Below are 19207 nucleotides of genomic sequence, written 5' to 3' on the forward strand. Positions count from 1 at the left end.
GGATTGTATTTTGGTTTCATGAGCACCATTATTAGTTCAGGCTACATTCTTTGAAATGTTGGAGAACGATGCCAACTAATACACTTATCTGGAACTTCATGGACCATGAAAATAGGTTGTTATACTTTCAGCCATCATTGCTCTGTTAAAACATTCTAGATACCAACTTAGCTGCTTAGATGTGGGGCCATGTCAACAAGAACAGGCATGATTAAAATGAAAACAAACAGGAAAAAACAAACAAGAAAACCCACAATTATTTTATCAGATGGCTCTGAAGTTAAATGCTTTGAGGGTACCAGACATCTTTCATGTAACATCAGAAAACTTGCTGTTTTATTTTTTTTTATTCCAGTTAAAAAACTGTAGACTGGTCAGTGAAAATGGCTCTTTATCCTCGCTGTTCATCAAAGTGAACATTTTTTTATTGTAGCTTTGAGCCCTTTCCATCATACTGCATAACCTATCCAAAAAAGAACATGTAACTTGCAACAGTCACATCACCCAGCCACTAAGTTTTTATGGGAAAGATGTGCCCATATGACCCCATTCCACAGTATGGATGATGTGCCTCAGTGCCTCCCTGAGCCTTAATATCACACAAGTCTTTCTTTTCTTCATATTCCATTCTTAATGTGTCTGTTGCTGAACTTTGCTGGCTGACAGGTAATAAATATTAATATAAATGCATAATGGCATGAATATTGGAATGTATAACACACATAATTGGTGCCAGGGTAAAGTCTGACTGAGATCCCTGAATGCTTGAGGAAACTTTTTTTTCTTAAAGGTCCAGTGTGTAGAATTTAATGGCATCTAGCTGAATGGACTTGGCAGAAATGGAATATAATATTCATAAGTAGCTATGTTTTAATTAGTGTATAATCTCATGAAAATAAGAATTACTGTGTTTTTGTTACCTTTAGAATGAGCTCTTTCTATCTACAGAGGGAGCAGGTCCTGTTCCATGGAGCCCGCAGTAGCTCAGAACGGACAAACCAAACACTGCCTCTACAGAGGGCCTTTCGCGTTTTTCGTGACCCCCGTTGGTTCTCCTTTTCGTTTGGAAGGGCAAGAGGGGTATTCAGTTGGTTGCAATCTGCAACCTCAGCACTAGATGCCACTAAATCCTACAGACTGGTCCTTTAAATGTAGTCATTTGTCAGCTTTTTATAGCTCATTCCTCAGCAAATCACTCAGCACCAACAAATCAAAATATTACTTTATTTATTTATTTATTGTCTGTTCAAGCTTTTAGATTTTCTGACTTTGTGAGCTTCAGAATGTCATTTTTATGCTATGGGCTGATGTTCAATTTCTTTTGCAAATTAGTTTACCAGAATTCCTAATTAATCAGAAGATGGAGAATCTTGGCAGTGCTAGCACAGCATGAAAGAATAATTTTGTTGTTGTTGGGGGTTTTTTATATTTCTTGTTTTTCCCATTTTAAATAAGACTGTGGCATATTTGACTGAACTCTGTTTTGAGGGAATACAGTGGTGGAAGCAATGGGATGGGGGCAGCAAAGGGAGCTTGTTAAAAGAACAGCTCCTCTAGCTTTCATGAAAAATGAGTATGCAGAAGACTGGAGGCATGCTGTGCAAGGATCCACAGGCATTGTGTGATGCCTACACTAAGACTCGAATGGTGGTTTGGGAATGAAAGGATGTCCACAGACACAGCTAGAGTCCTTTTACATTTATTTTTACTGAAAGGTGTTTGACAAGCTGACCACAGACATTTGTGTGTACGCAGTGTTCATCAAAAATCAAAAGAGGAATTTGTTTATTACATTTGCTGTTTAAAAGGGAAATATGGCTTCAAAACTTCAGCAAAGGATATGTAGCTTATACACACTATCAGACATCATTCTGTGTGCCTTCAGTTCAAAAAAGAGAGAAAGACATAGCTTTAAAAATGCAGAAATGTTTAAACTTTAAACCTCTATTTTCAGCTTTGGATTTCTATTTTTCAAAAAGGCAGGAAAACCTAAAAAAAAAAAAAAGAGAGACTTTAAAATAATTTCTGACTCGTTTACATTCCATCAGCTTTTATTGATTGAAGCAAAGGCAGGTAATCATCATTACTGACCAACTGAGATGCACAGTATGTTCATGTCTGACACACACCAAGATCTTGATTCAGTGCAGGCGAACCTGAATAGGAAAGCGTTTGAACCCAAGGACGTTGATTTTGACAGCTGCTCTCTCATGAGTTGTCCCACAGTGCTTTGCAGCATACCTCTTCCGGATCACAGACATTCAATCTACTTCAACTCTGAATCTGCTCTCACCATCAAATTTCATCAATTTTGAAGCAGGCCAGCATGAAAGGCAGATGATTACAATCGGCTCTCCTGATTGAACTCCACTGACCTTTCTGCAACAAATGTCTCTTTCTTAAAAAGGACCAGAAAATGTCAAACTATTCCCTTCTCTTCCAATGGGAGGGCTGAAGGGTCTAGTCCACACTGCTTCATCTGGACGGCGATATCAAACAGGTAGTCGTAGCATTCGCACCTACAAAATGCAGCAAGGTAAAGAATTTTAATCAATTTTCTTTGTTAAACGGCCCACAAAAGAAACATATTTTAAACAAGATCCAAAAGTGCAGAGAGGTAAATACTCACATGGTCTTGGCTTTTTCCCATGTCTCACCCCAGACGTACACCCCATGTCGGCGGACGAGGACTGCACATGAATTTGGATACTGCTCCATGGCCAAAGCCATCCTGTCTTTCAAGTCCCTTTCTTCCGGAGTATTCTCAATGATGGGCACTACCAGAGTTTCATCATACCTGTGAATGCAGCATACAAAATTACAAGGTTCACCCATCACCCAGTACTATCAGATACAGTCTTGCCAAAACTTGCCTGCTCTCAAAGCTTGACACTGTCATAGTCTCTCAGAGTATGAGGAAATCATATGAAAAGTAATACAAAGTTTGTGGATTTTCAGTTTGTGGAAGTGAAACTGTTAAGTAATTCAAAATACCAAAACTTTTCTGATTCCAGCTTCTCAAATGTGAGGATTTTCTACTTTTCTCTGCTGTATATTATTGTAAATAATATATCCATGGGTTTTGGGGTGTTGGTTGAACAACAAACCAATCATTATGAAAAAAAAAAAATCCAGTAACAACAGAACAACTCCATATTAGGGATCCACATGTTTCAGCCTGTGATCTGCATCAGTTATTGAGAAAAGTAAGGCAAGACAGGGCACATGTATTTGCAAAGAGCTCATGGCTAAGAATTAGCTGGTCAAATTGTACAATATGTTTTATGTGGAAATACCATAGACAATATTGAAGGTGTAAAGTTCAAACATGTTGATTTGATGTTTTTCTGAAGAAGATGGATGAAGGTGGAGTAAATATGTTGGTTTCTACAACAAAGCTGGCTGCTGCAATACCAGAAGATGCTGGAAATTTCTACTGTCAGAATGATTACAGGTGAATTTGTGCCAGAACTCCACCTTAACAAACTAGTCTTGGTAGGCAGACTTTCATTTTTTTTTTCCTAGTCATGAGACACCCATTCATTTTGGACAGTGATATGAGACTACAGAACACTAGGACCGCAACTAAGGAATTTTCATTATCGATTAATCTGCCCATTATTTTCTCAATGAATTGTTTGGTCTATAAAATGTCAGAAAATAGTAAAAAATGACCATTATAATTTCCCAGTCCTTCAGATGTCTTGTTTTGTCCGACTCACAGTCCAAAACCCAAAGATAATCCATTTACAATGATGTATGATTAAAAAAAAAAAAATCACTTTAGATTTTTTTGAATCACTGCATCTCTACAGAAACAAAAAATACAAAATGTACAAAAAAAAAAGATGGCAGCAAGCAGAAACATAACACTTCATAAATTCATTGTCCGTCCAAATTAACAGTTTTAGCGTTTCTAGAATGTTTATCATTGTACTTAATTTTGTGTTTTTTACTGTCAATGCCAAGCTACTTCAATAACTAAGACTTTACAAACCTACTCTTGACTGAGAAATGAAAATGGTTGAAAACTCTTTAGACTTCACTAATCCTTGCTGCTTGATTACATACCGATAGTTGGTGCCTGAGGTACCCTTACGAATCCCCTTGATCATCTCCTGGTGTGTTATCCTGAACTCTTTGCCAGGATACAGCAGTGTTGCCATGACAGCAGCCTTGGAGTGGGTGTGTATAACTGCTTGTGCCCCTGTATTTTAGCAAAGGAAAAACAGATTTTGATTTTCGAGTGTTTTGTCTTCTCTTCCTCAAATAATAATTGTAACGAGGCAACAGAAAGAATGCCACTGGCCACAAATTATTAATAAAAAAAAACTCCTCTACCTTCAAACACACTGGTACAATTTGAGTTGTATTTGAAATAACTACCATATTTGGAAGCTCTGCCAATTCTCATTCTCATCATTGAGTTTGCAGATAAAAACTGTACAAACTTTCTGCTGGATTTCCACAATCTCCATTTCCATTTCCAAAATCTTGACCTGTAATTTCAGTGTCAAAATGAAACTACTATAACTTACCTGCTTTTCTACAAACTGCCATTTTCCATAATTTCATCTAAAAAGGAGGATTTTTACAAACCGTAACTTCCATGAGGCTTCTCCTAACTTTGAGTAGGACTTTTGAGTCCCAACTTCAGAATAAAACCCCTATTCTGCTCAGTGATGAGTTTTATCAATGACTGAGTATGAGTGGTGTGTGTATCAGAGTCTCACCTCTCATAGTATAGGCATTCATAAAGAGAGGGGTGCACTGGCTTTTCTTTAACTTTTTCCAGGCAGGTGGACAGCTGATGTCCTTCTCCTCCACATCACAAACAAACATGTCTTCTGGCTGAGTAACACAAACATAAGAAAGGTATATTTTTAAAACTTTGTGCATTCATTTCCATGTACATGCTTCTCAATCAGACTATGATTAAAACCTGCTTACCTGTATTCTCTCTTTCTGGACACCCGATGGTGCGATGTAGATCTGTTCTCTGTGAGTTATATAACGAACAACATGCTATGTATCAATAGGAAGGACAGGTAAGTAGTTCTTGAAGGAGATATCCCAAGTTGTCACAACATAATGGAGCATGATGGCCTTCCATGGTAACAGCTGGTCTCCTCTTAAGGTTCTTTTCTTCAAAGAGAAAGTTATGGTGTGTACTGAACTGAAGCTCACTGGCTACTGCACAATGTGAAAGAAACACCAATGCTTTTTCTAGCAATCCATAAAGAACCCAATCCCCCAAGGCGGTTACAGAAAATAATTATTTCAAATTCTGCAGCAGTTTTACATTGTTCCAAGTATTCATAATGCACTTCGTACTGACAATGTCCATTCTAAATAACATTTCAACGACTGCCTGATGTGTCAACAAATCACATTTCCCTGACAGAATATTAAGTCGTTGATGGAAAAATTTACATTCTACTGTCTTGACCAAAAAGCCTGAGATAAAAAAATAGAGAAACCAACAGATTTGCAGTTAAGAACCAACCAGAGTGGATCTGTCTAAAAATCTTGTAAATAAATCACATTATTGTCTAAATGTTGAGAGTTTCCCTTCAGAATGTAAATGATAAACCCATTGTACTCTTCTTTATCTAGCAACAAACAGCAGATAAAGCAGTAGCCTATTGATTTTCAGTGCAAGGCTTGGCAAGGCTATCTTAGGCTCTGAGTCATTTCTGAGTCAAACTAAAGCAACAGTAAAAAAAGAAAGCCTTCAAAAGTTCAAATTCAGACCTGCACTTACTAGAATTTTTGTTTAATACGTCTGACAACACTACTGTATGTTAAGATCACTTGATTTATTCCAGATCTCCTTTGATACCATCCTCTCGCTTCATCTGGTGTTATGAGTATTGTTTTAATTAAATTAATCAGCCTTCAGATTTCTGAGCTGAAGGAGGACAATGAAGGACTGGAAAATAGTTATCACTCCATCCAAGAAACATCTGTTTTAAGGAATGTGAAATTGTTGTGTTGCAGTGGAGCTCAGTACTGCTTCTTTTCTATCAGACTCTAAAAAGGTAGCATTTCAAATAGTCTTAATAAGATGAAAAGAAATTCTCTTTTGAATCATTTCAAAGTAGCAATATCTTTCTATCTGAATGAAATACCAGCACACAGAGCTGCAGTCAGTAAATCTTATTTGGCTTCATCTCAGGTTTCATCAAGTTCCTCTGTTGGCTTAAATAAATGTCTGCCATTTCCCATTTCAGATAGGGATTTGCTAATGGGTGGTGCATTTTTGTAGCTGCCACCCAAAACAACACAGATCAAAGATGTTTGGAATAACCTGTCAAAAGCCTTCAGTTTGTATTCTGTTTCACTTTGGCAAAACTGTGGCCTTCTGTCTTCAGCCTAAATTTGCACACATTGTCAAAACCGATATAACTGACCTCACATCAGCTTCACTGGACTTTTAGGAATTTGTCAGCATACAAATTCTTCTCTTGGGAAATAAAAAAAATCTCCACAACAACATTCGATTTTTGGGATGTCAAAAGATATGCAAAGTGAAAAAGCTAAACGAAAGTGTGTCAGTCGGTTCAGGTCAGATATCTATTCAGTTAGGAGTGAAAACTTTAATAGCAGTGGATAAAACTAAAGCTGGGAAAATGATCGCTGTTAACCGTTTAAGCATAATGATGCACAATTTCAGATTCCGTACAATCTAAAATACTCATACGAACCCTCTTCTCAAACTGATTCCTCCGCCCGTCCCCGTCACCCATCCCAGCTGGTAGAAGAGTCGACATAGTTCAGGAATAAGAACACGAGGATGCTCCTGGTCCTGCAACAGTCACAAAACTGTTAACGCAATCAATATGAATAAAAGTGTTGCCAAACTTTTAATATATAGGCTATGCTTAAACGCATATGGAGAGAGCTTTTAATATTGATGTTTTGGGTATTGCTGTACCAACAGTGTGTCACTGTAATGGAAACAGAAGACTGTTACTCAGTATAAAAAATGAATACATGCAGTATTCACTTCTATTGTTGCAAAAAATAAGTTGGTGGGTAAATTTTGTACCATTTTTCTTAGTGTCAAAAAAATCCTTTGAATGACCAAAACCAACAATGAATCGATCCTACTAACAAGTATTGTCTGTGTATCTAAAGTCTGATTAGAGCTGCAAGGATTAGTTAATTAATCGATCAACAGAAAATTAATGTTTTGAATCATTTTTTTACAAAGAAAAATGTCCAAATTCACTGATTCCCACTTCTCAAAAGTGATTTTTTTTCTGGTTTCTGGTTACTTACTTACTTACTTATTTCAAGTAAATCTCAAATACACCACCTTGCTGCTGTCAATACTCACAAGAACATCAAATGTGTATCAACACACAGCTGAAAATAGTCCCTAACAAATACTAAATTAATGTTTGCCAAATGCTACAAAGCCCAGCTGTTTCTTATAAAAATGAAACTATATATTTGTGCCCCGTTTTTAAAGATTTAAGTCTTCAGTAGTTCAATGGGTTTGGGGTTTAGTACTACAGAGAGAGTAAGGAAGTTGGGAAGTACTGAGAGACTAACACACTGTTGGTTTTGGTCTTTTCATGGGATTATTTGACAATAAGAAAAAATGGAATAACACCAGCCGTAAAACCTTTAATGTTTATATGCACTGTGCTTTTAATGTTCCCCCAGTTATGTCTTGAGTAGTGCTGCACTAGTACTGTGTCACTATAATGGAAAGATCATATTATTATAACTAATTTGTATTTTATGTTGAATAATTAAATAAAAGCCTCCTAAAGCTCCATAAAATACTTTTAGCCTATTTTCTGACTTTGGCAGCCATCTGTCAGTTCAGGTGAATTTCACTGCAACATTTCATACAGAACATTTCAGTGTTTATCTGTCACGTCACGCTTACCTGCTTCTCTATGGACTCTTGAGCGGCATCTTGGAAGTCATTGCTGGTGCCACACAAAGATGACATGGCCTGTAAGAAAAGCACTGCATTTAATAACAATTCACCTTGCCAAGAGAAGATGTCTGAGAAAAGGTTGCAGTAACATTGATTTTAGTGTTGCATGTGAAAGCCTCTTAAGTCACGACTAAAGCAACAGAATTCTGTTAGTGCCTTACTTCCTTATTTTGATTTATTCCCTGTTGGAATCAGATACTGCGGTGATAACACAGGGTGGAATAAGTGAGAACTGATTTACAGTTCTCACGAACTCCTCTACTTCCTTCTCCTCCCACACATTAGGGAGAAAATGTGGTTTCCTTTGATGGAATAAGCACTGCTAAAAAAAAATCTCAGATGTCACTATTGATTTTTTTTTTTTTTTAAACCAATGATAACGCAATGGAAAACCCTTAAAGATGACATTTTTGAAGAGAATAAAAGTTACAGGCTTTTTACCACTAAGATATGAGGAAATAAGAACATGCAACCACTTGATATTGACTGTTTAATAAGCTGGATAGCTCAAACATGCTCCACACAAGTATGTCGACACATGCTTCGAGGTACGACAAGATCAAACACATGATGACTATCCCATTAGTCAGCTGATGGAAAATTATTCACAAACTATTTTGATATTTGAATAATTGTTTCGTTGGTTTCAGTTTCTAAATTATGAGGATTTTCTGCTTTTCTGTTTTATATCATTGTAAACTGAATGTTTTCTGCTTTCGCACTGTTGGTCAGACAGCTGAAGATTTTACCTAAAGCTGTAGGAAATTATCCATCAACATTTTACATAACTGAGAAAGTAATTGGCAGACTGATCTATAATGATAAATTATTGTCATTATCATAATATAAATAATTGTTAGTTGCAGCACTAGTCCATTAAAAATAACTAAGATAAACTGCATGAAAACATATTTAAAGACATTTTTGTTGAGCGTGTTTTATATTAGTTTTAAGCAACTGAAACCTATTTCCTGCTGTGAAGCTATTGTACCTGCACTGAGAATACATGTCAGCACAAATACTTGAATGAGCCTATGTCAATAAAGACTGAATATGCAAATTTATATTGCAACAAAAGACTACATAAGGCCATTTCATGTCATAAAGTAGCTCTCTGTTTCAAGTTGTGTGCTTATCAGTAAGGTTGCAACCGATGATCATTTTCCTTATCGATTAGGCCTAATCTGTAGATTATTTTCTAAATTAATAATCAGAACACAATAAGAAAGGCAGATACAACTCACGTCCCTGATTAGCCACAGGATATTGAATTCACTTTAATACACATGCAGATTGCAGCAAATATGTTGCTTTAAACTTTCAAAGCCGTAACATTATCTTTGTTCATTTTATTCCTTATGGACACATGCCATATGGTGCATGTGGCAGACACATACTAAACATTCACAATGCATGCACTGCTTCAGATTTAACCAAGAAGGCTAAAATGACTAGTGTGTTCAACATTTTTTAACAACACTGACTAGTAGGGTATGTTAAAACAAATGAATCCTACTGAAAAATAACAACATATGGCTAGATAATTTATTTATTTTAGTTCCAGCACTCACGTCACACTCTAGCCCCAGTTTGTGCCTCATGTATTTAATTTTAGATTTCACCTCATTCACAAATGTATTGTCTACGGATCCAAATGACTGCATTTGAGAGGCATATTGAGAAGCCACGTTTCACTCTTTGGTAGACCTGCAACCCTTACTCAATCAACAGCAAATTAACTGTCAACTATTTTGATAATTTATTAATCATTTTGAGTCAAAATGTACAAATTCTCTGAATACAGTTTCTAAAAATGTGAATTTTTTCTGGTTTCTTTCGTTCTCTATGACAATAAACTCAATTTCTTTGAGTTGTGGACTGTTGGTTGGGCTTTGGGAAACTTCTTACTATTCATTGCACCATTTTCATAAACCAAACGACTAATTGAGAAAATAATCGACAGATTAATTGATGATGAAAATAATCGTCGCAGCCCTACTCTTTGGTCAGTCATGACTTATTAAGGGTGTTTTCCCACGTCTTGTTAGATACATCTGACGCCTGTTTCCTGCTATAAAAAACCTCAAAACAAAACAAAACAAACAAACAAAAAAAAACAACACTGTAACTTAACTCTCTTGAAAAACTATGCATGTCTGTACACGTACTTGATTGAGCAATACTGTATCACTGCAGAATGAGCATGGAAAAACTGGCATCATAACAAAGAGTGCTTATCAGTTAAATGAATTGCTTGGTTTGAGTGAAAACACGCGTGCTACAACTGGCGTGTCTGATTACATGTGAGATACTGCATTTACTGCAATTTGCAGCCTTTCTTTAAATAGTAAAGATGCAATGTTAACATTTGATACTGCTTTAGAGACAAATGCCGTATGGTATAAGTTCAATAGCAAAGACAGAAGAGTTAGGCTTACACAGTCAGTGCATTACTGTAGAATTACTCCCCCCCCCAAAAAAGATCGATATTTCAAACAAAATTGGCCAGCAGGGTATTTTTAAACAAATGGACATTACTGAAATAAAACATGTGGCTTATGTGTGCCTGAGGGAGAACACATGTCTGTTAGTTAGCTACAGTACTCACGTTAAGTTACACACTCAGTTTGAGTCTCCCAAAATAATCTTAAATGTGACTTCTCAACCGAGTAGTGAGCGCCGATAAAAGCTATTGCTGTTGTTTCAGTTTCGTGAGATAAAAATACCGGTTATATTTCATTAACGATTGAAACTATGAGTCGCCACTGTTGACATTACCTCAGCTGTGGCTAACTGTTAACCTACAACTTTTAGCCTCCTAACTCGTTGTGGTGCAGCATGACTACTTTAGTTTTAACCTCCACCAGTAAAACATATATACAGAAGATAACCTCTTACCTTATATTTGTTGTGCAATATGGTCAAATATACGATGTTAAAACAACTGCTGCTATAAGAACTAGTGCCTACTCTACGTCATCAATGTGCGACATCGAAGCTAACGTTAGGTAAACATATGGGTGTGGGTAAACAAGACAGGACAGACTCGTCAAACCCACACAAGTCAATATTTACACTAATCACATTTGAATAACAGTTTTTTTAAAAAACAAATAGAGGCAACAGAGTCTTACTACTTTTTCATGTCGTGTCATATGCAGTGATGGAAGAAGTATTCGGTTCCTTTACAAAAGTAAACGTAAAAGTAAAAGTACTAATACAGCAATGTAAAAATACTCCGTTACAAGTAAAAGTCCTGCATGAAAAATCCTTATGTCATATTATGTATTACATCATTAGATTATTAATACTGAAGCATCAGTGTATAAGCAGGATGTTGCTGTTGTAGCTGCTGGAGGTGGAGAGTTTGAACTGCTTAAAAATAGTTTAGTCAAGTGGTTCCCAACATGGGGGTCGGCGCCCCCAAGGGGTCACCACATAAATCTGAGGGGTCGTGAGATGATTAATGGGAGAGGAAAGAAGAAAAAACTAAATTGTGATAAACAAATCTGTTTTCAGTTTTTTGACTTTTTCTCTAATCATTGATTTTTGGTGAAATATTGGATCATTTAATGAAATGAAACTATGTGAGACGTTTAGAGGGAAAAAAAAAACACTATTTGGTGGAGCTGTTAACAACTCAGACATCTGAAATGTGACCCCGACTACACACTGCTTTTTGAAAGATGTCAAAAGCCAAAAAGGTTGGAAACCAGTGGTTTCATCTTTAATGTGTTGTATTTTAAAAGTTAGTTATATTATCCAATGTGTCAAATCTTCATCTGAAAAGTAACTAAAGTTGTCAAGTAAATGTAGTGGAGCGGAGAGTAGTAGTTGCATTCCACCTCTAGTGGTGGAAAGTTTACTCAAGTACTGTAGGCTACTTAAATAGGTCTACAAATTTGAGGTAGCTTAATTGTACTTTACTTGAATATTTCCATTTTATGCTACTTTAAAGCTGTCGAATAAATGTGGTGGAGTAGAAAGTACGAGATTTCCATCTGAAATGTAGTGGCCTTGTAGTGGTAGTACTAGTAGCCTAGTTACTTTTTAGATGAAGATGGTCCTCATGCATGTTTTCTTTTCTCCCTCATATATTTATTCTTGCACAAAGCAACAAACTGAACAAACTGCCTGAACTTGTTACGTCCTAAGTCGCTCGTTTCAGCCTGATGAATGCCACCAGTTCATGAGGACTTGCGCGTTCATGAGACGTGATCATTAGCATAATCCACGGCCCTAAAATTGCCCTATAAAGCTCAATGTTCCGCTCCGTTTGTGGGCGAGTTTCGTTCGCAAAAAAGGTCCCAAAGAGGAAAAACACCGCGCAACATCAGAAATCAGTAAAGACAAATTTTACAAATTTAGGAGTGACAGTAGGAGCACCGTGACAGAAACAAAGAAGGAATGTTTTGATGTGAAGTTAGATGCTAAAAACATCTTTCGAAAGCAAAGCGCTACGTGATGGGAGTCGGCCATGTGACAGTCAGAGATATTAGAGGAGAATATTATAGTCTACAGGTGATGTTACACTGTCGGCTGCAACACAAGATGATACTGGTCAGAGACCTGCAGAGAGACAGAGGCAGCTGTCTGAATGAGAGAAGTTTCCTAGCAACTACTGTAATGAAATGTAGAAGTTGCTGCGCCAAAATATGGCCATAAAATCATAAAATCTAAAAAAAAAAAAAAAACCTTTTAAATAAATTGGCATGATGAAAATATGGTAAACATAATATAAACTTTGCATTAAGTTTGTTTTACTCATATATTCTTTTTTTATTATAACTGTATGTTAAACAAATGTTTCTCCAATGTGAAGAAAGGCAGAGATGATCTATTCATGACTCATATATGACAGGTTTGGACCGCTCATAAATTTCGTTAGTAGGGGAAAATTCAAAGTACAAGAAAGTTGATCAATACCATACATGTTCTATCACTCCTACGTGCATTTTAAGAACAAATCTGTTTCTACAAATGGCTAATGCATGAGGCCCAATGGATAATATCACAAGCTTTTAAACACACATTGTTAAAGATTAAACCAGTGGTTTCAAGCCTTTTTGGCTTTTGACATCTTACAAAAAGCAGTGTGTAGTCGGGGTCACATTTCAGATGTCTATGAGTTGTTAACAACTCCACCAAATAATGATTTTTCCCTCTAAACTTCTCACATGATTTCATTTCAATAAATGTTCAAAAAATCCAATATTTCACCGAAAATGAAAGATTAGAGAAAAAGTCCAAAAACTGAAAACAGATTTGTGTATCAGAACTCTGTTTTCTTCTTTCCTCTCCCATTAGTAATCTCACGACCCCTCAGATTTATCTGATGACCCTTTGAAGGGGATGACCCCCAAGTTGGGAACCACTGGACTAAACTAGCTACTTTATATTCTGATGGCCATATGCCAAACATATAGACTATATGCTATGAAACCCATAAATGTACATATTATTTATGGAATTTTATCAAGAAGTCATAAGAAATTGTGCATCTAGCCTGAGCATGCTGTCTGTTGGTTTGAGTGATCTCTATCTGGAATGGTCTGCAATTGCTCCATACAGCCACTCCTCCATGCAGCTTGGCTTCGTTTCCTTTTGAACAGACTCCAAGGCTCATTGCGTGCGGGAAAGGGTAACTGCAAGGAAGCTTGTGTGTACTCGTACGTGTGTGGAAGTTCCCATTTTGGCCATGCTTTATTTTGGCAGGTGCTAGTGAGAGTCTGTCACTCGTCAGAGTAAAGTGTCATCAAATTCTCCAATTGCTTTAGGGGCACAAACACAGGTTAGGGTTGTGGAGAAGGAGTTGGAAAAAGATCCACAATCTGTAATACATCTTTGAGGACGTCTGTGAGCCATTCTACTCTGTGCATAAGATTGCTCATATTAATGCTTTTTGAAATGCAGTTCAGCTTTAATTATACAGCAATTTTTCAAACAGCCATCTGTGTTTTTTAGCTATGCTAGTGGTGTGGCTCTAGGGATGGCAATAGCAGTCAGTCAGTTGGTTGGTGGTGTATACAGAATACAAGATCTCAACATCTACTGATACTGATATTCATGGACCCCAGAGGATGAATCACAATGATATTGGTGGTCCCCTAACTTCAACATCTACTCAATGAATTGTCACAAATATTTGGTACAGACATTCAATCTCAGACAAATGCACTAATGACTTTGGGGGTCACTTGACTTTTGATCTTGGCCCATTAACAGGTTGACATTTGGATGAATGGGTGGATAAATTACCATGGAATGTGGTACATGCATATATTTTAAAAATAAACTGAGTAAACAGAGCCTTGTAGCTGCATTTTGCACTCGTTCAAACAAGGAAAAGAAAATTCCAATTAAATGAACCAGGAAAAGAAAATTTAAACTGAATCAAACAGGAAAAGAAAATTCAAACTCTATCAGCCAGAGAAAGTACATCTTTACACATGATACAGTCATTTAAAAGTGACAAAATGAAGCTATTGTACCTTTTCCAAATTCCTCTTGAAGAAAAAAAAATATTTCTCAGGTATTTTGTGGGTGAAAGAAATTATGTACAAACATTGTAGATATGTACAAAACATTGCAGACTACTTTCAAATCATGATCATTTCTACGTTAAACAAGGTGAAACATGACCAGATTTTCCAAAGAAATGTAATACATGTATGGCATAACATTTTATTTCTTTAATATCTACTTGTACACAATTAACACAGATGATCCATTATGTTTATGAGCCATTTTGCACATTTTAATAGTAGGTCTAATTTGAAACAAATTTGACACGTTACAGCGCTCTACTATTATGGCTGACATAGGAACATCCCAGGTATCATACTTCCTTAAAGCTGTAGGGCATAATTAACCCAAAACTGAAAAGGAGTGGCACCTTTTAAAGTAGTGCCCTGACATTTTTTTGTTTCATATTTTGCCATGTTATGTTTTGTCAGTGATGTCTTTAAATGCTGTGAATACATCTAACCAAGTGAGATCTGTGGAGGAGACTTCTGTTTCCCTCCTTCATTACTTGAACAATTAGCAACATTGAGACACATCGGGCGTGCTTCCACCTGGTTTCCAGTTCAGTAAGTAGTGATTTACACAGTAAGTCAGCTACTGTGTTTTCTAGGGTGTGAAGTGTTACTATTATTATTATTAATGTCATAGGCTTATTTATGGTATAGGGCAGGTGTGGGGAAACACAGGGCAGGGCAGGGCTATGCAGAACAGGCGTGTAGATGGGCAAAGCAAGCACAGGAACACAAAAGGGAACACAGCAAAAAACCCAAAAATCACAAAATTCTCATAATAAACTGACCTGCATAGAACTGCCACAGAATATACATGAATACAACTCAAATACACAAGCAACACTACAATCTTTGCCTCTTATTTGTCAGACAGGAGTTTTTATGTGGCAATTGATCATTTCGTGTCCTCATCTGCTCGGTTGTCATGTGGGGTACCCCAAGGTTCAATCCTTGGTCCTATTCTTTTCTCCCTGTTCATGCTCCCCCTTGGTTTCCTAATTAGTCAGTTCAAGTGTATCACTGCTATGCGGACGGCACACAGCTATACTTTTCTGTCAATTCAAATGACCTGGGCAAACGCTCCACCTTGCAAGACTGCCTAACAGCTATCAAGGACTGGATGTCAGATAACTTCCTCCAACTTAACCTTGACAAAACAGAAGTCCTTCTTATAGGCCCTGAGAGCACTTCTGAAGTAGTACAGCAGTGTATGGGTCCATTAACAGTAAATGTTAAGCGAGCCTCCAAAAACTTTGGAGTCCTCTTTGACTGACACATGAACTTTGAGTGTCACATAAAGAAAGTAGTCTAATCCTGTTTCATCTAAGAAACATTGCAAAAAATCAAAGCTATATTATCCTTTGAAGATCTGGAAAAAATAATTAATGCTTTTGTGTCCTCCTGTCTTAATTATTGCAATTCATTGTTCACAACCCTGACTCACTCTTCTTTGTCTCGGCTCCAGTTGGTCCAAAATGTAGCTGCCAGACTGCTAACTAATACACAACGTAAAGCACACATCAAACCAGTGCTGGCCAACCTACATTGGTTACCAATAGAATGCAGAATTGATTTTAAAATTCTTTTAAATACCTATAGAGCACTACACGGGCTGCCCCCACTTTATACCTCTCTATATCACTGAGGTCTACTGAACAATGCTGTCAGGTAGGGGAAGCAGGAGTGGACCCAAATGCAGAGGCCAGAATACAGATTTGACGAAAATCTCCTTAAATCATGGATGGTCAAGTACAGGCAAACAGAGTTGAACAGAACTGGCAGACAAGACAAAACAATGATCCAACAACAATTCAACTCAAAACCAGACCTTAAATACAGACTAAACTAATCAGGGAATGGGGAACAGGTGACGAGACACAAGGGCAGGCTGGGAGTGATTGGCTGAGGGAAACACAGGAAGCAGAGCGGGGCTAACGAGGGTGAAGCAGGGCAGGTGAGGAGGAGTACATGAACACACAAGGGAAACACAGTAACAAAACCAAAACCCACAATACTCTAAATACAACCCACATCAACCTGTCCAAGAACCATCATGAACCTAAACTAAAGTATACAACACACCAGGCTAAACAACAAAAGGCAGTCCAAACCCACCACCCAAATATAACAAGAAAACCCATATGAACCGAAGGACTAAACAGAAGTGCAAACCAGGAGACCCCAAAGAACACAACACAAGAACATAAAAAGACCAAAAAACACACAAAGTCCAGGTAGGGTGTGACAAATGCCCTCTGGCTGTCCCGAAATCTTGGCTTAAGACCAAGGGTGACCGTGCTTTTGCGGATGTGGCCCTCACCCTCTGGAGCTGTCTTCCCCTAGTAATAAAAAACGTAAACTCTGTCCAGTTTTAAGAGGCTCTTAAAAACTTATCTGTTTCGTTAGCACTTTATCTCGTAATGTATGATTGCTCTCTGTGTTGCTTTCACTTTTTTTATTGTTATATCTGACTTCTTTGTCCGCCCTGTCGTTTATTTTTATGGTTTTATTGTTTTTTATATTGATATTACGTGTTGGTAAACTTTTTATTTTACTTCATTTTATTCTATGTTATTTTTCTCTCAATTGTTTGCATTGCACAGCACCTTTTAACTCTGTTTTTGAAAGGCGCTTTATAAATAAAGTTTACTTACTTGCTTACTTACTAAATATATCAGCAACTTAGATAGCAAGGCCTTATAAATGAAGACAGGTATGCTGGTGCTTTCTAGATGTCAGTATATCAGTATAAGTAATAAAAATTGGTCACATAGCTGAAAGTTAATGATTTTGTGAGTTTTACTTTTAAAAATTAATTCAAAGCTTGGTCTCAATGATGGTGGCACACAGAGTAATACACTATACATGTTGCCCTGATATTTCCCTTTTCTAGAACATCCCCATACATATATCTGCTTCAGCAATACTGCTGTTTGATTATAGCTAAAATAATTCATTATAATACCTACTTTCTGCACTCCAGCTTTCCTTCCCCTTCCTGCCATTAGTAGTAGTAGTAGTAGTAGTAGGTAGTTTACATGATGTGCAGAAAGAGCTGAGAAAACATATGTGAGGTTTATTATTAAAATACTAACTAATTTTGATTTAAGGGTGATAGTTGGTAAGCAATGACAATATTGTTGCTGTAAATGCTAGCTTGATAGCTTACCTAAAGCAGTTACACAGTTGGGTCCCATGCTATGACAAAACCTTGAAAAGGTCGTCTTTTGAATCAAATTTGAATATTGTTACAGCTTCTGTCCATAGGTCAAACAATTATTCTTTATTTTTGAGGGTTTTTTATGTGACATCATACTTTCATTGTGTTCACTGACTCACTGCTGTCCCATTGTTCTTTTCATCCATAACTTAATCAGCGCCCCAAATCCAATTCACTGTACAGTGATTCACTACCTACATTAAAAATAACTGGGGACCAATTTAGGACAAACTGATCCAGAAGGAGAACCTCATTACTTGTATTGGAAAGCATCTGTGTTTGTGTGACTAAAATGAAAGATGTACACCCCTGGTTTTTCATTTACTTTCAGATTCAGTGAACTGAAATAAAAATGTGCAATTATGATTTTAATTTTAGATTTCATTTAATCACCATGAAGAAACTTATGGTGGCCATTTCCATAAGCAAAGAATACATATATTCAGGATGATTTGGACATTAAAAGTACATTAATGCATCAGCTTCCCAAACTTTCGGTGAATTTAAGATTAACACTTCATTTGAAACATGACTTTCAACATGACTTTCTCATTGATATGGTCAAAATTGGATGGTTGTCCATCAACAAACAATGCTGCTTTTCCTCCCAAAAATGTAACACTAACTGAGAGGCAGCAACGAGAATCGTTATTATGTGTTTTTATGGATCTGATGCATAAATGTGCCAACTGGAGTGGATATACTGTATGTTCGTGGTATAATGGAGGTGATAAAGGCTATGACTACTTTCTCTTGGTGATAATAGATGTGAGCTGGAGTGCACAGGTCACTGCTCTGCTGCCTTGGGATTTTCGAGACGGGAACAACGGAGGTTGCCATGAAACATTAGATAACAGTTGGGGAGAGGCAGTGAATCTTTTACAATGGCTGCTAATTAGCCTGCACATGCCCAGTGGACCTGCCCTTGAATGACCTCATGTTCTGTGGCTTTGCTAGTGGTTATCCATTCATACGTTTGATTGTTCATGCACAGAGAGAAAAACCCTGTGAGTTTGGAAATCTAGTAATACAGAGATGGATGTATGTGTGGGTTTGTAAAGAAAAATTAGTCCCCTTAAATTTTCCTCACGTGCAGGGCATTTGGCCAGCAGTGCTTGGATTCAGAGTCTATATTTCTAAAATTCAGGCTGTCGTACTTTTCAAGATTTAAGCACTTATGTTTGAAGAAAATCTCATAACACCAGGGGCCGAATGTTCACGGCTCCATATCAAAGCTTCCTGTTGAAAAACGAAAAATGTTCAACCAAAATGAAATACTGCTCTAAGTCCAAATGTCTAAAATTGTAAAGAACAACTCACTCCAAAATGAGAATTCAGTCATGATTGATACGCCCTCATGTTAGCCTTCATAGTTACATCTTACTCTTTTCCTATAACTGAAGTTCTGTTACATCTCCAAAATTATTTGACTGCAGTTAACAAAATTGACTACAATTTAAATCAAATGTGTTTAGTTCTAACCTCAGCATTCTT

General features: G+C 37.0%; 1 protein-coding gene across 5 annotated transcripts; it reads right to left on the reverse strand.

Annotated features, from left to right (window-relative positions):
- Positions 1-1683: 1683 nt before the first annotated feature.
- LOC122985062 (APAF1 interacting protein) lies at positions 1684-11165 on the reverse strand. Of its 5 annotated transcripts, none has more exons than XM_044355441.1 (8): positions 11092-11165; positions 7904-7972; positions 6708-6808; positions 4951-4999; positions 4734-4851; positions 4072-4207; positions 2630-2797; positions 1684-2519 (listed from the first exon to the last, which is right to left on the reverse strand). In XM_044355441.1, exons 1-8 carry the CDS (start codon positions 11110-11112, stop codon positions 2420-2422), a joined length of 762 nt encoding a protein of 253 aa, XP_044211376.1. In that variant the 5' UTR covers positions 11113-11165; the 3' UTR covers positions 1684-2419. The 5 variants fall into 5 exon arrangements, with proteins under 5 accessions (XP_044211376.1, XP_044211385.1, XP_044211394.1 ...); XM_044355450.1 differs by having other exon boundaries at positions 11095-11127; XM_044355459.1 differs by having other exon boundaries at positions 10856-11121.
- Positions 11166-19207: the final 8042 nt, after the last annotated feature.

This window comes from Thunnus albacares, chromosome 1, assembly GCF_914725855.1.
Source record: "Thunnus albacares chromosome 1, fThuAlb1.1, whole genome shotgun sequence".
Lineage (NCBI taxonomy): Eukaryota > Metazoa > Chordata > Actinopteri > Scombriformes > Scombridae > Thunnus > Thunnus albacares.